Source organism: Mastomys coucha, unplaced genomic scaffold, assembly GCF_008632895.1.
Source record: "Mastomys coucha isolate ucsf_1 unplaced genomic scaffold, UCSF_Mcou_1 pScaffold2, whole genome shotgun sequence".
In the NCBI taxonomy this organism is placed as follows: domain Eukaryota; kingdom Metazoa; phylum Chordata; class Mammalia; order Rodentia; family Muridae; genus Mastomys; species Mastomys coucha.
The window spans coordinates 19,594,432-19,617,036 of NW_022196902.1; the positions used below are offsets into that span (position 1 = coordinate 19,594,432).

The following is a 22,605-nucleotide window of genomic DNA, read 5'->3' on the forward strand; positions in this document are numbered from 1 at the left end:
ATAGCTTTGACCATAACAAGAAGTCTGTATCCAAAAATCGTGCCTACAATTCATTTCTTGATGAAGCAGAACTGTCAACTCTCTGCTACAACGGAGGTAAAATCCTTTGGTGATGTGAGGGTCTTTGAAGTACAGCCTTATTACAATGAAATCCAATGTCTAAAAATTGTTCTTATTTTGGGCTTGTACCACAGTAATAGCCAAGATTTTAAACTCTAGTAAATACAAAACAAACAAACAAAAAGTCTTTATATATGTATGTTCATTTAAGAAAATTCTAGTAGTGATGTATTGTTTTGAAATATACAGTTAATATGTTTGGAGTTATTTAAAATTTATATTGAGAAAAACATACTTTCCCTATTGCTGTAGACAAACATCTACATAAGACTGTTAGATTGATTGTTTAATATCAAACAACTTTTATAATACTTATTTTTATAGTTATAATATTTTATAAATTTTAAGAAATATGACAAAAAGATATTGTAGGTATTGAAGGGGGGTCTCTGGGAAGAGTTGGGGTACAAAAGGGAAACAAGAATGTGATTTAATTCTACTTACTTAAAATATGTTTTTAAATGTTAACAAATTCAGATAAATTGAAATTATATAACTTTTCTCATCATAATGCAATAAAAGTTAAAAAATTACTTTTCTTTTCTTTTTGTGATTTCTTCCAAAATTGAATTTTTATCATTGGTAATATATTTCTAAAGGCAGAAATTACATTTTATTTCCCTATTTATTATAATTAGCATTCACACATTACTGGTTCCTTTTTTTTTCCTAATGAATAAATATGTGGGACTCATGGTCCTGAATATTCTCTTGTAGTAGCTAATTCAAAGAGTTTTATGTGAACAGAGATTACTTCTTATTGTCCTTTCCAATGTGTTGTTCAATTTCAGTAATGCAGACTTATATTGGAAAGTGATACTTAATGCCAAGCATAATGGTATCTTTTGGCACCATCAACAACAAATGGGTACCACTGTGCCTGTGTATATATGGGTATTTGCGTAGGTGTGTGTGTGGGTGTCTGTGTGTGTGTGTGTGTGTGTGATGAAATGGAACCCTGAGAGGACTTTTGGACTTTTAAAGGAAGAATGAAAGATGATATCTCATCTGCTGAAAGTTAGACAAAGAACATTGAAAAGGAAGACATTCCATGTGAGCCCTCTTGTGTAGTTAGGTTTATTTTGCTGCCACTGATCTCCAGTGAAGGAAATAGTACAGACTCTCCAAATAACCTTTCTTCCTATTACTTAATGTTTTTTCTTATAAGCTTTTTATCAGAATCACTCACATGAGTTTTTGTTGTAGATGTTGGTTTGCTTTGTCTCTTAAAGACAGAACTGAGGGCCTCAATCATGCTAGCCATGCGCTTTACCATTGAACTGCAGCCCCTGTCCCCATTAATCATACATGAATGTTTTAGAGGTAGTTTTTGCTAGTGATAGAAACTAGTGTTTGTATTAAATGAAGAATAGCTCAGGATGCTGTGGAACTATCATTTTTTTGACACAGGCAAGAAGTCAGCATTTATATGTCATGAATATTTAACAGAGAGGAAGCAAAAGTAGCTTACCTGCTTTAGCAAAACCAGTTCCATCGAAGTACGTCCCCCTCTCTGCATTTGCAAAGCATGTCCCAACATGAAAACTGGAGGTAGGCTGGTCCAGATTAACAGGGGCTTGTTCCATGTGAAGATTCCTAACACAGCCGTCCAGGCTGTAGGTCACCTGAGCAGTCAGGTCAGAAGGAACAGATGCCAGGTTTAGCAAAGTTGTACCTCTATATGTAGTATAACCACCTGTGGGGTACACTGCACATAGTCATTAGCTAGTTGTCCTACAACATACCTCAAAGCTGTCTGGCCCTGGACCTTCGTACCCCAGACTTCACAGCACAGGGGACAGAAATCCAACATTAAGCTTGTCCACCAGGATGCATCTAACTGTGACCACTATGATATTCTGAGGACCTAGTCACAGCATGTGCCTATTGACTTGCCAGAACTGTGAGCTCTATCTAAGGATGGTAACTTTTGATTCATCTCTTATATTCCCTGATTTCATATTTCTATGAATAATTTGTTAACCTTACTATCAATGGGTTCAGTTGTGATCTGTTTCAATTTCTACTAAAAAAAAAAGACAATTAAATTTTGATCAGTTCTACTGTCTTTGGGACAAAAGCCTAATGGTCCCTCCCCTAAGAAAATACTTGTTTAAATCATGAAAGTTTGTATAAAAGATTTTAGTGATGATGGAATTTAGAACCAACTTAACCCTATGCTTTCTGATACATTATAGTCCATTGGCTTTAGAAATTCAAGTTGATCATTTTTGCTACTATCACTCCAGACTCTTATTTTTGATAGATAGGTAACATATCCCATAGTTATGAAAAGGGTGATTTGTATTATTCATACAAACACACAAGTGGTGGCAAGAGAGAGGAAGAGAGAGACAGAGAGAGACAGAGATCTCCAATGACACTTATTAATCAAGTAGAGAAGTGTAGCTGCTTGTATTACAGATGCTAATTAAAATTCCCTACTAAATTGCTCACACGAGTGTCTGCACATAGCTTCTTGGAACCTGTCTCCAGTTGGTTCTGATTGGTAAATAAACATACCAACAGCCAATAGCTGAGAAGACAGACAGTGGGTTTTGAGAATTTCTGTGGCTTGGGACAGAAAAAGAGGAAGAAGTTCCTCTTATGCTGGGAGAGGTGGAGGAAAAGAGAGAGACCATGCCTGAGAAGAGTGGAGTGTTGAGAGACATAGAGAGGCCATGTGAGGATCCAGAAGAGGACAACCCAGAGGGCTGCCCAACTGGGTCCAGGGCAGCCAAGGTAGAATATAGAATTTAGTATATAATAACTAGGGATTATCAGAAAAGGTGGATTAAATGGCATGGAGGTTAAGAAGTGGCTCAGCTATTACATTGTTTAAAGCCTATCACAGTATAAAGGCTATGTGTGTGTGTCTTTCACACACACACACACACATACACACACACACACACACACACACACACACACACATACACATTTTTGCACAAGTCACTAACTTTACCAAATAACCAACACCCAACAAGGAATTAGACACTCACTGGACCAATTCTGCGTGTGGTATAGTTGATCGGCAATCCACCGACATACAGAATCCCCACAACATCCAGGATGTCGGCTTTCTTGGGACTGATGGTTTTGTTGGAGGCATCATCTACATAAAGAATTCCCTCCTGCTTCACTCTCATAATCTTAATCTACAAAATGAGGAGGCATCATCAATGTTAATCTTAAACGAAGCCAGAAGACAAAGAATCTTCCTGGTAGTTCCAAGGAAAATTGGTATCACTTAAGTGCTAAGTCTATAATATGAGTGAAGGAAAATATGTTTTACAGAGCATATCAAATTCTGCCTTGGAATGCAATTTCTTTTCTGAGTAAGTTTTAGATAAAATTTCGAACACAGCTTAGTAGATACATGCCTCAAAGCTAGATGTGCCATGAACAGTTTTGAAGACATCTCCACCTTGAGCTAAGAGAGCTGCAAAATTCATGTCTTGATTATTATAATCATGGTTATTGAAACAAGGTCTTATATAGCCTAGGTTGGCTCTGAACTCAAGACCCTATCACTCCAGTGTCTCCAGCACTAGTATAAGTATACATCACTGAGCTAGGTTTCAAGCTCTACCTTTAGTAATGTATTAATTTGGATGAGTAAAGACTGGGCTCCTAATACGTCTTCAGTTATTCATAGTATCCCTTCTTGTGCAACATTACAGGTAGGGAGATCAGGGCGGGAGCAATGCTATTCCTATAGCAGCTGACTGGTCTGAAGTCAGGGAGGAAAATATAAACCTAAGATCTGTGAACTCATAAAAGGGGTGTATGAGAGAAGGAAGAAATGTGAGGCCTGGGGAGTCTGCATTTAGTTATGGGATGATGCTGGGGCATAAAGAGTACTGGAAAACAAGTTACAACAGGATTAGAATAGTACAGCTCCACATTTTAAACACATCTATTTTGGTTTAGGAAGTAGGATTTTTTTTTTAAACATTTACAAGTGAAATCTGTCTTTACTATTAAGGCTAATTATCCTACATAAATTGCCTCTCCTAATCTCAACTTTGTGGTCCATCAATATGTCTATTTTTTCCCTCAAGTGTTATATTTACTCTTCTATTAGCTGAAGAACAGAAGAAATTAACAAAATCTTTCTGACCAGAAACCTCATTTGCTACATTTTTTTCTCCCAAGCCAAAAAGGTCTCATGTCTTATTTCCAGGGTAACAAATTGATTGGCTTGAGGTTTATATTATAATTCTATTTTCTTCCATTTGTTGGCTCTCTCTCCAACATGACAAGCCAAAGTAGGTTAATATATCAAATCCAACATCTAATAATATTGCATTCTGAAAATTAAACTTTTTATTGGTCTACCTAGGGAAACTTTACTTAATAGGCTATCACAGGTGCAGAGAGAACTTTCAAGAGCTTACTTTAATCAGGCCACATATTTATCTACCTGCAGTCATGCCAAAGAGGAGCAAGTTGGCAAATGAGCCTTTTGTGCCCACAATAGCACCAGGTTCTGGGTGTAAGGCCAATGATTAAAGCTGTTGTCAATGGCTTTTGGTGGAAATGGTGCCTTGGGGCAACTGTGCTCGGTCTTGTGGAGATTTTCAGTCTCCTGATTTTTAGATCAGTGTGTGCTTGAGTGAGGGCTAAGTCTTAGGGCTCATCTTAATGTTTCCAGTGTATACTTTGACCATGTATTGTTTTCTTAGTGGAGAGGAATGGCAGCCTTGGAACAAACATTATTTCTCTAAGCCAAGTATGGAAGCCTCATGATGAAAACATTCTGTTGTCTTCTAATTCCTGATTAAACTGATGGAATCATCTTTCATGGCCTGAGCCTGGTTTGTTGACAGTTTCTTGGTAGCCACAGTTCCACTACCAATGGCAGGACTCTGTAGTATCCCAATGAGCCCATAAGTGATGAATCAGAAAGCTACTCACATCTAGACTTGTTCTCAAGCTGTGGCCTATGAACACACCTCTGGCCATTTGTCTGGTCTCTGCCATAGTTCTGTAACTCTAGAGTTAGGGTCTGCATTGTCACAACAGTTCTGTCAGGGGACAGTTTATGGCTGTCTCCAAGGACCCTTCTTAGACAACCACATACATTGTGGGTTGTTACCTTGTGCCACTGGCCATCATTGATTCTTGTGGGGATCATGGTGCTTGTGTCCCCGCTCCCCAAATCATAACTGAAGTAGGGGAAGCCATTCCTCAGCTGAACAGTAGCAAAATCTGCATGATTGATCCGAGCCATGTAAAAGAGCAAGCCTGACTCAGCTTCAGTTCGCACCTCCAGCTCAATGGTGAGACTGCAAAATACAAATGTGGAAAGAAAAACAGAAGACCAAGAGCATTGTTAGGCTAAAACAAAGTGGTTTTATACAAGGATATGTAGGAAGGGTAGAAAATCTGAAGCAGAGGGTCTGTCTAGGGTTATGAATCTTCTACACGAGTTCAAGGCAGACAGAGTTCTATTTTTTACTTTATTCAGCAAATTAAAAAACAAATCTCTAACACTAGAAATTTTACACATAATTGATTAGACTTGATTAAATGTGAATATTCAGCAGTTCTTGTGCCATGTTGCAGAATAATACATACCGGTTTTTAACTTTGGTGTCATCAAAAGCAATAGCAATGTGGCTGTTTCTGGAAAGCCCAAACTGCTTGCTCCCTGTCAGAAGAGCTGGTTCTGATTCTGCCACACAGAGACCCTGAGAAGTACCGGGGACAGGAGATGAGATCACGGCCAGACACACAGGCAACGTTTCTGTCAGAGTGTTCTTTATGTATTCCCTTCCTGACCTTGAATGATGTAGAATTCCTAACACTAAAACTTACCTCTTATTTATTTCTGTAATCTTCAGGACAATAGGTACTTATGAAATGCTCAGTGAATTCAAACTAGTTTTCCTTAATAATGTCTTGGAATTGCTAAAGGAATGTGTTAAAAAAAAAAAACGGATACATTTATATTTTCCTTACTCTGTAAGGAAAACATTGTTCATATTTTTGGGGAAAGTGCAATTTCTTTTCCACATTTATTTCACTGATGAGGAGTTGTGTTCTTAGAAGATGGACCAGGGAGAATTATGGGCTAGCTACTTGGATTATAAAAATAGAAAAATGTGTTCCTCCTTGCCTCCCCATTTCTACTTCCCATTATAGTATTTTTCCTTGGAAATTATCAGTCCACTAGAAGGTTGCTGTAAATTCAGAATTTCAAGATGGTGTATCTTAAAACCTGCAAGTCAGCCCACTTAGGGCCTTAGCTAGTTGCTAGGCAACCAGCACGTGTGGTTTTTTTTTTTTCTTTTTCTTTTAATGCAACCCACCATACACCATTTTCCCTGCTGCTGTTCAAAGATCAGCTTCCTAGGTGCTTGAGTGGGACAGCTAGGTATACAGATGTGCAGTCATTTGCTCTAATGCTATGCTGTCACCACCTGGAAATTCATAATCATGTTTGATGAAGGGGCTCTGCATTTTCCCTTTGCACATAGCCTCACCAATCACATAACCAATCCTGGTGACTTGGATTATAATGCATTGCTCAGGAAATAAGGTTCTTCAAATGACAAAGCCATAAGCCTTCTCCACATCTGTTTTCACAGGCTAGCTTGATGTACAGGTAGCTGATGAAGTCGTTTAGGACCTGGGGTATGTGAGAATTCATAACAATAACATGCACCCTTGCATAAACGTGTCTGCTATTCAGATCTGAATTTAATAGCTGGAAGAAGGAGGAAGCCCCAGCCAGCGCTGACTAGGCAGGTCCTCTCAAACAGTCTAGGGCAAGCTTTTGTGAGGAGTGTTCTCCAACAGAGTACCTCAGACATGACTCATCAGCACTCAGGACATCTTTATGCGAGGAAAAGCCTCATTCTCTTTTCTTTTGAGCTTGGTCAAAGCAACCCATATTATGCCACAGCAGGTAAAAAGGCTTAAAAGTGTTACAGGAAAGCTATAAAAGTGGTCTTTATGGAGGTAGTTCCTTTTTTGCCTCCCAGGAGATGGTCAGCTACAAAAAGAAGACTGGCTGAAATTCATACATCTATGTAAAAGCCCACCAGGAAGGACAGGGTAATCTATTCACAACACACAGCAATGCCTTTGCTATTACATGGCCAACAAAGAAAGCCCAAATGGAAAGCCTTCGGTGGCTTAATGTCCTGGCCTTCTAAGACTATTAATAGAACAAGATTCATTCTCAGCAAATACGGTAGTATGTAGCCTTCCTTAGAATTCTCCAAGAGAATTGTATGTGTTGTGATTTCTTGGTGACAGAATTTCACCAAAACATCTCTAAACCCTTACCTTCAAAAACAGACCCTGAAAACATCAATGGATGCCCTGGAATTAGGGAACAATAATGTGCATGTTGAAGAAATCTACCTTTGGGTAATGCCGCTGTTAGTGATGCCACAGCCACTTAGTCATTCACCAAATAATATGCTAATATAAGTCATATTCTAATATGGCTATCAGAATGGTCAGATGGCAGTTGTAAATAACAGGTATTTTATTGGTGCTACATTGTGGGCAGTTTCAGTCTTGGAATGCCATGTGATAGCTGAACACAATGACTTGCCTGTTGGTAAATTAGAGAGGTATTGAACAGATCCACGGCTGAGAAGCAATCGCCACACCTTGAACATATTATCAGATATTCTAGTCATTTCAGAAATACATTCAGTTGGAAGAAAGAGGATTTAGTCTGTCAATATATAGCATTAAGCATCACAGAGGCAAGAGGAGCATGATGCACGTGATAAGCGTCACTTCTAGGCCCAAGGACACTCTTTTCCTACGTTTTGGATACAATAATCTCTGAAAATTGCTAAAACAACAGCAGCAGTAATAGTAATTTTAAAAAATCAGCCTCAATAGACACTCATCAATCTCAACATGATACACTTCTGCCATCTGGTGGTGATGTTTCATAATACATGAAGCACACAGGGGAAAGGCGATTAAGGACAGGATGGTTTGTTTCTGCTTTGCAGTTGACAATTCTGAGGTACACAGGGGTGCGGGAAGCCTATTAAAGTAGTGTATTTGTTGCTGAAGTAGCTTGAAAGGAAGCCACACTCCCTGGAATCATAGTCTCAAGGAGAAGGGTCAGTTGTCCCAGCAAACCTTTCCAAGCTGTAAACATTCAGGTCAGAATAAAGCAGTGGTCATTTCTAATTCCGGTGCAGTACTAACACTTGGAAATACGTTACAGAATTCAAGGCAATGTATGATTTCTTGGTAAGTGGACTTTGAGTTTAGATAGTTGCAGAGCAGAGATTTCAACTGCATTTATCAAAAAGAGCAGCAAGTGATGAGTCATGCTAAAACTTGTGTAATTGCCTTCCTTCATGAGTCAATGATCCCACTAATAAGTGTGGGCTAAAGTCCCATCTGAAGCTTGCCTTTGGTGATCTTTGTAGGTGAATACTAAGTAGGTACTTTTTCAGCACTGGCTTCGATGTCCTGATATAGACAATGCCTGCTGCTGTGTTTGCTGAGACACTGAATCATGTTAACTTCTTGGATGTGAGCTCTTTGGTGGAACTGATTATTTATAGGGATTTGCCATAAGATGGGTTCCACTTGGGGTCTGGAGAATGCATTTTCCCTTTAAATACATGCCAATGCCCAGTTGATTTATCCTATGGGTTCAACTATCTATAGCTTTTAGCATACTGGCACATACTGCAGGGACCACTCTCTCTTGTTCTGCTCTTTTCCTTCTTAGCTCGCTTCTCTTCACTTTCCTAAGAACTTTATCAGAACTCTTCATTTCTACCAGGCTCTGGAAGTGCCACATTCAACTTTCCAGTAAGAGTCACATAAAAGAAATGCAGCCAACTTGTTGTGTGTCAATCCCCATGGGCTGTGCTTGTCCAAAGGCTTGGAATCAATGCTGTGCCACTTGTCCCATTTGAACACATTGATACATTTTTGTATTGATAAGACCAGATGCTTATCAGCTCCATCCCCATCATTCTAGATGAGTAATATTCACAAACATAATATGCAGGGATGTCTTTCTCCTTAGTAATGGGCTAAATAATCAGGGAGATAGTACAAGGGACTGCCAGATTCTGGTGCTGTGAGATAAGATAACATGAAGGAAATACGGTCAAATCTAGGATGTTAGACCACATAAAACCACAGGATTGACATATCCATTTCACAGGGCAGGGCTTTTCCCAGGATACTTTTCAAGTAGCCTGAACCATAGTAAATGCTTTCTTTTCACTATAAGCTGCTGGCAAAGTTAGGGGTGAAGAGTGTGAGGAAGAAAAAAAATGGGCAAGAAGGACAACTCATGTCAGTAAGGAAGTATGGGTAGGTAGAAGTTCCTACTACCAAGATTAACCTGGGATGATTTTAAAATTTCATCTTAAAATGTTGAGACACAAGATCTAAAAAGCATTTTATGCCTGATTTTGAAATTGCTGACAAAGAGAACACATTTCAGTATCTGGGGGACCCTCGGCACTTGTATTCACCCTGAAAGTATGAAAGCATCTATCACCTAGTTCTCACAGAAGGAGATAGCATGATGGGTGTTACCACAGGCTAGACACTCTTCTTGCTGTTTTACTGACAGTATGTTATTCCTCACCTAATGATCATCAAAGCTAGTTGGATTACTTCACGCGTTGGATGTGACCTGCATAGCTCACCCAGCAATGGCAGGTGGTCTCTTCTTCCCTCTCTGCTCCTTCCTAGTTGCCATGACAATATCAATCCTACATTGATTGTGTACTCAATAAATATAGTTTATAAAATAAAATACTAAGTTAACTTTTTTTGTCTTAACTTTTAGTCACATTTAAAAGGAAGGCTCATTTTTCTCCAAAAGAGAAAGCATAGATCACATTAAAATGGATAATATGTATCATTCTGACAGAGGAGCTGAACCTTTCAAATCCTGCTTGGTGTGGTGGCAGAGGCCTTTCACTCCAACACGTGAGAGGCAGAGGCCAGTGGATCTCCTGTGAGTTTCAGACCAGCATGATCTACACAGTAAGACTTTCTCTGAAACAATTTCATGAAGTTGGAAAGTTCTAAAACTATAATTCTGACCCTACAGTCTTCAATGAATTCAATGTGAAGGAGGAAAAATTTCAGGTGTGACTCAGGTCTCTATTATTTGTGTGTATAATTCAAGACTCTTTTGTAATTTCTCTCATGGGGTCACTTATGAGTTAAAATTTCTATGCTGGATTAGAAAGTAAGAACACTATCCTTGCAGAGGATACTGTGTTCAATTCCCAGCATCCGTATGATAACCCACAACTGTCCTCACCTCCAGTTCTAAAGGATATAGTACCTTCTTTTGAATGTTGTGTGCATTAATTATATGCTACACCTACATACATACATGCAAACAAATATTGATAGACATTAAAGCATAAATAGAGAGGAGCTGGGATTTCCACAATCTTTTCTGCCAGTGATGTGGTTCTTCCTGATCAACAAGTTAAGCTGCTCCTCAAGCCCTTGGCTTGTCTAAGCAGAATGTTGTATTTTCGAAAACACATCATTTTGCTAAGAGGAAATGAAAACCAGAATTAGAATATGAGGTTCCAAGAGAGCTCATTTGTAAAAGTCTCCATGTTTTTGAAAGCTGTGCTCTTCAGAAACTAGAGTCATGTGCTTGAGGGACCCCTCTTAAAGCAAAATGTTTAGAATATACAGGAATATCCCAGATCCAAATGAGTTGTATCATAAGAATGAAACATAAGGGGAAGCTAGCTAGGTTCTGGCACTGTCAGATGAGATAACATGTGGGAAGCATTGTCTAACTTTGGATGACTAAGAATTAAGCAAAAACTGGGTTATTCATTTCACAACAAAAAATGAGGTGTTTTATAAAGTCCACTAATGGTTTTCTTTATCCCATCCAAAACAAACCAACACACAAAGATGAAAAACTGATGAGAAGGTCCAAGAGGTTGTGCTTGACCAAACATGATTACTCATTCGGAGTCAACTAGTTGGTGCATTTGTTGGGATCACCTATGTAGCAGATCCTACCAGTGGTCACGCGACTTGACCACAGCCTTCCGGTTGTTATTTGCATTTCTTTTTGTAAAGAAAATGTTTCTAATAATATACATAAGTGAAGACAAATATCTTATAAAAATAAAGTATCATTTTCCAAAGTTTCACCTACACCACACCTGTTGATATTTATATTATAAGAATATTGATTGCAATATATTCATTATTATAATTTCATGATAAACATCCTAGAACCAGAAGACTCATTTTTCAGAGGCTTAAATGCTGATTCATTAAATAATCAGCTTTTCTGATTAACTATTTGGCTTGTCATGTAATAATAATCTTGAGTGAATGAGCCAAAGGATATTGTATCCATGTGTTTTCAAAATCTTAAGCCCACACATGCCATTATTAGCCATGGTTCAGAACTGTGATTGATACATATGCTCCTGATTGCAGTGAGATGGATCATCTCCAATGTCATTGTGAATCTGTAAACGGCAGTATCTTCTGGAGAAGAACAATTCTGACACAGCTGAGCCCCTTATCTCACCTGTCTCTTGGCTTCATGGTTTCCTACTGGAAATCTAATAAAATAATGAGCTATGATGAAGGACTTTAATTCTCAGATGTACTTGGTTCCTTAAAGCTTCTAATAGTGAAAGCTAGAAATCCACTCAGTAGCCCTCAACGGGCTGTCCAGGAACAATGACTTATCAAGGCTAGCTTTCAGACTCTGACGTACTGGATTAAAATCACCATCCTGACATGAGTTTGAATGAACTTGTGAGTTATCTTCAGATTGAAAATTCTCACCCAACCTACTGGAAGTAAGAGATGCCAATTCGTATTTGACAGAGCTGTTATGAGAACTACACATCACATTGGTTAGCACTTTAGCTAGAGGTAGGAGCATAGTAGGTAAGCCTTGAAAAAAAGCAGAGTATACCCTTAGTTTACTTTAGGCATTTAGAAACTATCTTCTAAAATTCTCAGGAAGTTTGACAACTGGGCCATTCATATCCATACTTTACAAGTTAGGTACCTGGGGCCTTGTGTGACTAAGTAGCTTTCTTTCCCACATTCATTAATCTGGTAGGTAGGAGAGCTGGGAGTAGGGCACATGCTGGCTGTGTGCAACTGAGGTTTTCACCAAGGATATCCTCTTGTACTGTGGTGCATTTTGTGTGACTACCTCTGTGCGTATGAGTAATGGAAAAACCATGTTAGACACAGTCATACGTTTAAATGATATAGACATTTGTGATTATGGATTACCATTTTGAAAACTTAAAGCCCCAGATTATATGAGGTGTATGTATAAAATTCAAAGGGTCCACATACTGCCATAATTATCTCTAGGAATTGGTGTTATAAATGGCTTTGAGTCTAGATTCTGAAAATCTGTCCTCTTCAGCTTTCCAATGGGAATCAGTTCTAGTTTATGAACACCAAAAGTAAAGGGATATGAAAATAAAAGCAATCCAAAGAAATCATGAGGAAGTTGGGTTTTTATAGACAGGTTTCTGGTCCTCCAGTGCTAGTGGCAGAATCTGCTAGATATCTTGAACTATTTCCCTTCTGAAAATGGCTCAAGCTAGAAGGTTCCAAAGCAGAGTCTATACGAACACTTACATGTGCCATGGTGGAGTCTGGGAAAGGGAAGGCAGAGGTAGGCACTGGCTGAGGCTGGACAATAACTTCAGCTGGAACTGCTTCACCTTCATCTTCCCGGGGCTTTTGATAGGCACAGCGGCCAATGTCAGCATTTTTGAAGGCTATAGGCTGTGCAAAGTCCATGGGGCTAATAAAACACAATCAGAATGAAAGTTTATCATAGTTTTTCATTTTCTTTTTCCTTAACATTTAAATTAGTCCCCAGCCCTACCTTGAAATGGCCAGGGTAGAATTCCAGGTCTAAATTAAAGGTCTTTCATACCCTCTTTCCTTTCATGGTTTTAGATAATGTGGATGCCACAGGCACTTTCATACTAAATTATAAAGCAAATTGGCAGCAGAAATGTGAGTTACTTACATGGAGTTAATAACAAGGTTCCACACACAGCCTTGAAAGGCCGGAATATTCCTGAGTGGGGAGGGCTGAAATTCAGGAGGAGCACCCCCGACAAAGAGCTTTTTCACTTCAATGGGCTGTTCCTCTGTCAGGTTTTGCATATGTCTTCTGTCTTCATCAACTTGAACAGTGAAGATTCTGATAAAACATTTAAAGACAACAAATACCCAGTACCATTAGAAACGTCTTTCCTGCCACCTATACTCTCTGCTCCCGTGAATTTATTTATCTATTATGTGGTCACTATTACTATTGTTGAGAACAGGTCTAGATATGTAACTTAACCTGGCTTTGAAACCATGATTTCTCAGCTCACTGACAGCATACATGCATGTCTATCCTATAGCACTCTGACCTCCCATAGCTTCTAAAATGGCCCAGACTGCATGACTAGGACCCCCAAAATCAAGCAACTAACCAACACCATTGTTTCCTAGGACGTTGTGTCATATCTTGCTCATTAATTTGGATTGAAAGATTATGGAAACTCAGCAATCGTGCAGCTGTGTCATGTATCTCAGATTCAGGTGGCAGCACAGGTTTCTAGCCCAACACACATTCTGCAAGAGGAGAGGCTGCAGGGCTGTATAGCAATGTCTAATCAGATAAGGATCTGTGAGTTTGGCACAGTATGGGTTGCATTTTGTTTTGCTCTTTGTGTCTTGGTTTGTGCTATCTATTATCTTCTTGCTAGGGGACAAACTATCCTCTTGAGAGCTTATATTGCAGGAATCCAACAGCAAACACTTACAGTACATTTTATAAAGAATGTAGCTGCTACCTTTCGAATAGAAGAGGCAGGCCAGAACAACAAGCTAATTGTTCCTTGCAGTGATTTTTCTCAGTGGCTGTTTCATTAATTTCCCTAATTTGCTTATGAGTGATTACTCACACACTACTAATTGAGAACTGCATACTACTTGGATACAAAGGCAAAGAACCAAGAAATGGAGTTCTAATGATGAAAATGACCTAAGGCATTTTCTTTTGTTCTTTGTAGCAGCAGGTTTTGAGCTTAGTCCTAACAGTGACTAGATATCTGTTTGCCATCATGGACAGGTTATAAATGGATTACTAAGAATTTAGTCTTAATCTTAATCTGAAGACAAGACCTAAATGAATGCCAAATTAATTGATTTTTGTTAGCAATGTGGAGGATGGGAAGGAGAGAGAGCGGGAAGGAGATCAAAGTGATCAAGTCAGAAATAATAAATTAAGATATGTTAGGACTTAGAACTGAACAATGGATCCTTTTTGGTCTAATTTCAACACAGGAAAATAGAATAAAATAAGCTTAGTCATGGCTTGAAATGGCACACTTAAGGGGGTGTAGAGGCAAAGTAAAGACTTTGTTTCAAAACTAGGGAGAACTTTTTGTTTGTTTGTTTTAAAGAAAGGACTGGAAAAATGTGTTGGCAAGAACTGGGGATGCAACTTCATTGCCTGGGGTATTGGAAGGTTATAGGGCTGAGACAGCCACTCACTTCCAGGCAGGAGGCACTTGCTGAGACACACCTTCTCTCAACTTCTTATGCTAAAGCACTGTTTTCTTAACATGCAGAACAGAGCTCCTGAGGACTTAAGTGCAGGTTTAATCCACTACTAAGGGATGTTGACTTTCTCATCTTGATTAGAGTGTTAAGGAATAAGGACTAGTCTCTCTATGGTATATTCACCAACAGTCTTGTTCAATCCAGGCAGTGTGACAACAGGCCTTACCAAGCTCTAATGCAGAAGGAATGTGAGCCTCTAGGAAGCCAGATTGGAATTCAGTATTAATGTGGAGTGTTCCTAGCAGCATGACCTTGGGCAAGTTATTTAATCATGCTTAGTTTCATTTTATTCATTTATAAAATGGAGATTAAAAATGCTTACTTCAAACAGTGGAATACATTAATTAAGAGTTTGCCCAGAGGCTGTGGTACATAATAGGGGCACTGCTAGAAGACTACGGTTGAATTTTCCTCACATTTCATATTCAAGAAACATTAAGTATAAATAACTGATTCAGTTCCTTTTTAGATAAGGATGTTAACAATGCATCCATTCTGATGTGATAATCTGTTTTAGTTATGCTATTTTTAGTGATTCATTGTATCTTTAATTATATGTATGTATGTATGTTTGTCTCTGAGTAGGTATATTCCAGTGTGCGAGGCCTCTGGACTGGAAAAGATGGTACAGGATGCCCTGGAGCCGGTGTTCCAAGTGATTGTAAGCCATGGGATATGGGTGCTTGGAACCAAACTTTGATCTTCCCCTAGACTAGTATGTGCTCTTAACCACTGAGTCATCTCTTCAGCCCCTCATTTCTAACTTTTAACTGATAGGCTACTTTATATAAAAAACTATAATAAACACTCATCTCCCTCTTAGTGTTATGAAAACAGCTAACTATTTTATAATTTCAGTGGTTGATTCACACAGTTTCATACATATATTATTTCTTATATTTTGTTCCTTACTTATTTGGAAAATGGGTCCAATAGTTCTCAAGTCTTATGCAACTGTGTATGTGAAAGAAGGTATTAAAGGAGTATTTGTAATTTATGGAAAGTGAAATGATTTTTTCATTGATATACATGGAATGCTAAGGGCCAAAGATTTATTTATGGATTATATGTAAGTACACTGTAGCTGTCTTCAGACATACCAGAAGAGAGTGTCAAATCTCGTTATAGATGGTTGTAAGCCACCATGTGGTTGCTGGGATTTGAACTCAGGACCTTCGGAAGAGCCATCAGTGCTCATAACCACTGAGCCATCTTTCCAGCCCTGGATTGCTAAGGGAAACAATGTTTGGACTGCTGCATCTGAAGCATGACCTCCAGAAGTCCTAACTTCTGAAAATCTAATGTCTTGTTCTTTAGCTGTATTCTGTGGCTGAGTACTGAATGCTTTTACAGAGAAGGGACAGACTCAACCTAGTCCTTTTTCCTAGTCACCCAAGTAGCTATTTCAGCACTTAGGGTTTCAAAGTTTTTGTCCAATTAGTACTGATGTTCACGGGGTAGACTCCAGGGGAAAGATCAAAATCAAGGCAGTCACAAATAGCAGGGATTGCTGGTTATCAGGAAGTTAGATAAGAAAATGACTGAGTTTCTTTCCTTTAAAGGAAGAGGTAGAGAGGAGGTGATGTGGTAGGGGTTAAAAAGTAGCAAAAGAGAAGAGATGGTCAGTCTTGCAAAGTATGTCTCATAATTTGGTAAAAATCCAAATAATTTAGGAATGCTTCTACAGTTACCACATTATTCTGAAATTTAGAAAAAGAAATGATTGACCTTTAGCATATGAAAAGCATTGGGAGAAAGCAAGTATTTTCAAATTAGTAATAGCATATTGTACTCATTACATAGGAATATAAATCCTTAAAGTCCCCAATGGGTAAGAACAAATAGCAGGCCAAGCACAGATGAACAGATGAGGCATTTAGGCTGGTTATTATTTGTTTTAAACCTGGCTCTTGTTTCTACCATGCAACTCAAGGCAAATTATATACTGTTTTGTCATTTGGGATGAAAGGACATTATACACTTCTCACACACAATTTAGAATGGTTAAACAACAACCGTGGCCTAGAATGTGGCACAGTGGATTCCTTAGAATTGCTGTAGGAAGCAGTCGACTGTTGCTAAGGGTAGTTTCTTGTTCTTGCTTGTAGTGTTGTTAGTGATATCTGCTTAACCAGCTTCATGCATTTGCTTCCAGAATAGACCATGCGTGTATTTTGACCTTGGGGTGCCAAGGAAGACACAGTAGCAAACAGGTTCCTCTTTTGGCACAGAAATGAGATAACCAAACAGCCATATATCTAACACATCATTTCGTAATTAACAATGAATGGCAAACCTGTTTGTTTATATGGCCAATTAACCGAGTGACCAGTTTTCAGAGACATATTGCATACAGAGTTTAATCAAATGAAGGTTGGATTGATGGCCAACAGCTGTGAGTTTGGCACAGTAAAATGCCCTTCTTGAGGAAACACCTGTTAAAAGGACAACTTAACATGGTGATGCATTTTGGAATTTCTAAATTCTTTCTCTTGAAAATAACAAGAGAAAGAATTCTCTTGGTGAACTTTGGTCACCTATGTTTCTACAATCTGCATTTGTTCGTTGAAATAATTTCAGATTTAAGGACTTATAAAATGTCCTTTCCACAGAGAGAAGAATTAATGTTTGGCAAGTCGACTGAAATCTAAATGAAAAGACAAGCAAACTTGATATTCTAAAGTAAGAACTAAGTGAGAAAATCTAGTTGCCTCCACCCCCACCAGACACCCTGGATGTGATACCTTGCTATTAAATCAGTAAAAGTTCTGAATTGTCTGAATATCGGTCACTCATTGTTTAATCATAGTTTTAAAACCTGTCAATCTAGACACAGCACAAATGCTTAGTAGTAATTCAACCCACAAGTAAATGTTCCATATCATAACAACAAAACAAACTAAAGAAGGCTTTATTATTTATGTAGAAAACAAGATGTCCTTGTTACTTATCTAAACTCATACTTATACAAGAGGATACTTAAAACAATCTAGACCTCTTATAAACGCTGCAGCTTCTTCGGACCAACCCTCCGCATCCACGCCCAGCTGCTCTCCCACGTCTTCTTTGGACCATCCCTCTGCATCCACGCCCAGCTGCTCTCCCACGTCTTCTTTGGACCATCCCTCCGCATCCACGCCCAGCTGCTCTCCCACGTCTTCTCTGCGCTTTGAACTTTCATCAGACTAGATTTCCAATACTTATTCTGCCTCTATTTTATAAGTGGGTTCTGGTCTGGAGGTCTGAGACCTCAAGTTCTTAGGCTTCTGTTCTTTCTATCATTGTCCTTCTGAACTAATTACCTTTCTGAATTGTTCCACAGTACTTTGATGAAGAACACTGATAACACTCCCAATAGAGTAAGTACAAAGCACTGTGCAGAAATGAGGGACCAGTTTATATGTTTACGGAAGATTCCCTCACTCAGGGAGCAGGACACGTATCCTTGCAGATTTGTAGAGAAGTGGCCACTATAAATGATTACAGATGACCACCATTCTTCTTTTCTGCTTTGAGCAATTTCTCCCAGAAAGCCACTACAGGGGCCTGCACACCTTAGGGAACAGACAGAGATGAAGTATGCCGCTAAGAGGCTCAGTAGGTCTGATTCTACTGTCGTGCTCCACTGTATTGGTGGCAAGTTTCTAAGCAACTGCCATTACTGGCTTGGAATGAACTAGCAGGCAGCAGCCAAAGGTTGCTGGCTGGATCTGAGCTGTCCTGGTTACCTTATTAGAGAAGAGACATTTAGTGAAGTGCAGGAGGAAGGATTTTTCTTTATAGATTGAGAAGATGCAGTGGTGAGTGAGATGCAAGGTGGTAAGAAGAAAGCATGCAGAAGTGAAACATGAATAGTACAGCTCCTCAGGCCTCTGAGGTTCCCAAACAAAAGATATAAGGAAGAGGACACCAGTGAATGGTCACAACCTGGCATATGTGGTCTGTCCACACAGGGTAGTTTGAGTAGAGAGCTTAGCTGGCAAAGGGGGTTCACATTAGCTAAAATAGAAGCAATTTCTCTGTTTCTAATTACCCTCTGGTTCTTTCTACATGGACAGAATGTTCTCTCCCATCATGAAACAAATTTGGCTCGGGTTTGATGACAATCTTCCTCATTGTTCGTGTCCCCGAGGAGAGATGCACTTCCAGGCGACCCTTGTTGAGGAATATGCCATAATAAGCCTGCAGCAAAACAGAGAAGGTATTGAAGATTAAACAGGCATTGCATATGCCACTGTTTATGTGACTTAGCTGCAGTGATGACATTCTGTCATCTGCCCTAACATTCTGTCTTACTTTTCACAGGTCCTCTTACTGAATCTATAACTAAGCTGGCATCCATTAAGCCCCAACAACAATCCTGTTTCTGCCTTCCATAGTTCTGGGTTATAGGTTCTCATACTGCCACATCTGGCTATTCATATACATCTTAGGGACTTGAACTCAGGTCTTCTACAGGAGTCCTTAGCCATTAATCTATCTCTGAGCCTCTCAATATGTACTTAAACAGAGTTGATGAGGATGCAGGAATGTCTTTTTAAAATCCATTACCATTTTCCTTGTTGAGTATAAGGGGTAGGTGGATATACTAATATCAGTTCTCTGCCAAGTTTCTAATGTTCAACATAATAGTTCTGCTTACTCCTGCCCTCTAACTTACAGGAAACAAAGGGTACCAAGAAACCCATTCTCCATTATACTCACAAGTGGGCAGCCAGTTTCTAGAAATTCAGTTTGACTCAATCTCATGGCATTTAAGTTCTCAGATGTTAATTTGTCTCTAAGCTGGTAGAATAGATCACTGCCACAGACATATAACTTGTCTCCCACAGTTAGAAAGAAGGAAGAGAATTTTCCATCCACAAGCATCCCTGCTCTCTTCTTGTCACTGTTACCATAGAAACCAGTATAGTTTTCATATTGGATTATGAACTTCAGGGAGCTTAGGTGCAGTCTTTGTACCCAGTGCTGTTGGTATATGCCCTTTCTCTCCTATATAGAACTGGGGCACTGGATGTACAGTGACCATTCTGTAATCCCTAAGTAAATAAAGTGTTCTCCATCAGCATTACCATCCCTTCACTGATTCAGAAGATTCTCTATGCAGCTATGTGCCCAGTATACAATGTGCTCAGGATTACCCCTCACCACCCCATAAGCTACCTACTCAAAAACTATTTTAGCTATTGTTTGATATCACAAACATATGTAAGGCAAAACAATCACAAATAACATTCTGGGTATGTCAACTGTTTTCTTTCACAAAATATATTCATTTAGGCAGCACTGGTTCACAACACACTTGGACAGTTTAAATATCGTTTTATTTTGAAGATAAAACTACTACACAATTTTTAAAAGCTAGAAATTTATTATTATTATTAAATGTTTGGGGCATTAAATTTTTGTATTTGTGAAGTTTGTACTTTAGCTATCTTTTTGTTAATTGTCTTAACAGAAACACATTCTCTTTTAAGAATGTACTGAAATTTGGTGACTTAAACCATTTACTCAGTGCTTAGACATTTGCAGCTGATAGGAATTTAATTATTGGTAGTGACCAAGTGAACAAATGTCCTATGGTGAAAATTTAAGAATGCTTGGTTTGGTACTCAATCTCAATATAATCCAAGTATCAGTTGAAAAAGTGAGAAAAGATTTTTAGTTTTCAGGATTAGAAAATGAAGGATTTGGTAGAGCTCCTTTTTTTATATTTATCCAGTGATTACTGCTATTAGTGAGAAGTTCAATATTACTTATCTTCCTCTATGTGTGAAGAAAAATTAAAAGACTTAAGAAATTAATACGGGTGTGTGCATGAGCACACTTGCATATGTATTTGTGTATGAGTATGCATATATGAGTTTAGGTGCATGTCTGATGTCATCAGAGCCTCTGGAACAGGAGTTGCAGGTGGTTGTGAGCTATCATTGGGCTACTTTCAAGAACGCAAGCCATCTTTCCAGCCCTGAAGAAGATTTCATCCTGTCTGACCTGGTCCACATGATGCAAGTGCTGAAGGCATGTGTGTTCGCCAGTCAAATCTGTGGTAATCTGCCATGCAATTTAAGAACCTAGCATTATACATCCAGGAGCTTCTTCCTGCCCCTTCTCTTTCTTTCCCCCACCTTTACTTTCCCCCACATCAAATGTACTACTAATATAGGATTTATTTTGCCAGGATTTTAAAAATCATTTTTGAGGATTCACATATGTATCTATAAATAATATACTCAAATATTTCTTCTGACATACACCTAGACAAGAGATGTTATTGTGTCTCTGTTGCTACTTAGTCCTCATTCATCCAGTTTATCCCTGTTGTCTTATTACATTGTAATTTATCCCTTGCTACTACTGCTTTCTACACCATTAAGCCAAAATACCAGTTTATTGCTCTTTTCTCCAGCTGATGAACATTTGGGCACTTTTTTACTTACCTGCTATAAATAAGAACTGTTCCTTGGGGGCATTTTTGAACCTGTCTCATTGCATACCCATGCTAGTGTTTGGGTTTGTACACCATTGTTGGCTTGTAGTGTACACATACAGTCCACCTTATAGAAGGGAACCAACCCAGCCACCAGAGCAACTGTATCAGTTTCCTCTGTCCACAGCAGTAAAAGCTACCTTTAACAAAGCCTTGCCAGCACTTGACATTATTGTATTTCATAGTGTTCTATCATCCCAGTGGATACAGAATCTACTGTGGACGGAAAATGCATTCCTCTGACTCTCAATACTGAATGTTTTAAAAATAACTTTGCTTCCATCATGCTTTCTCTTCTGTGAAATGTCAGGTCAGATCTGTTCATTACCGCACATGTTTCGGTTGCATCTTGGTTTCTGTAAGCCTTTTTCACATTGTGGTTACAAGGTGTTTTGAAGGTTATATAAACAATGTCTTTTCAAGAAGATGCTTGCATTTTATATTTTTTGATGAATGGAGAGTTTTAATATTATGTGGCTATACTTACACTCTTGTTTTGTTTACTAAATCTCTTCCAAGAGATCAGAAAGATCAAAACAAACTATCTATCTACCTATCTATTGATTGATCTATCTATCATATATAGATGGAGGGGAGAGACAGTGTTTTTTCTTTTTCTATAGCTCTAGATGTTCAGAAACCCACAATGTAGGCGCAGTTAGTTCTAAACTCAGAGAGCTACGCCTGCTTCTGCCTCCCGACTGCTGGAATCAGAGGAGTGTGCCACTACACTGGGCTATTTTCTTCTAAAATTTTTAAACTTGCACTTACTTCCACATTTTTAATTTTCTGGAAACTTATTTTTGATATAAAGTAGAAATTGCTTCATTATTTCCTGACTAGAAACCAGTGGCTCTGTAATTATTGTTTTCTTAATGATCTGGTATGCCATCTTATGGGTAGATTTTGGGGCTGCTTCTAGAAATTTGGCAAGAACTTGTTACTGGGCTCAAGGAAGTAGGCTCAGATAAGAATATTCACATTTGGGTTAATACAAAGCTCAAGGCAAACTCAGCCTAGGAATGTGTAGCTTCCTTTTATCTTGGTCATCCTGATAAGCCCCTAGGAACAGTGACCAGGGAGGTTTGTTCATTACCTTATCTGATCTCTTCATTTATTTCTTTGTTTGATTACTTTGTCTTTAATCTAAGAACTGACTCTATTCTTGGCAAGTACCTAAAATGGTATAAAAGCCGACTAGGAAAAAATAAACCTGCTTCAACATCAGCACTGGCTGAAGTCATGTTATAGTGTTGTCTAGTTGCATTTTTCTTTTTAGTCCTCCCTCCCTCCTTTGAAACCCTGTTGAGTGACTGAACTGGCTTGGTGTAGTGGTGCCTCAGTATGTGGCACCAGTATGTGGGATATAGGGAAAAACA

The 22,605-nt window shown here is 38.7% G+C and overlaps 1 protein-coding gene across 1 annotated transcript in view; it reads right to left on the reverse strand.

The window, feature by feature from the left end:
- Lama2 (laminin subunit alpha 2) overlaps positions 1 to 22,605 on the reverse strand; it is a 668,494-nt gene that overhangs the window by 9,450 nt on the left and 636,439 nt on the right. The window contains exons 57-63 of the mRNA XM_031380750.1: positions 18,770 to 18,918; positions 13,145 to 13,321; positions 12,745 to 12,913; positions 5,704 to 5,816; positions 5,222 to 5,411; positions 3,123 to 3,278; positions 1,592 to 1,745 (exon numbers count right to left, since the gene is read on the reverse strand). Coding sequence (XP_031236610.1) covers positions 1,592 to 1,745; positions 3,123 to 3,278; positions 5,222 to 5,411; positions 5,704 to 5,816; positions 12,745 to 12,913; positions 13,145 to 13,321; positions 18,770 to 18,918 — 1,108 coding nt within the window. The remainder of the gene's footprint in view (positions 1 to 1,591; positions 1,746 to 3,122; positions 3,279 to 5,221; positions 5,412 to 5,703; positions 5,817 to 12,744; positions 12,914 to 13,144; positions 13,322 to 18,769; positions 18,919 to 22,605) is intronic.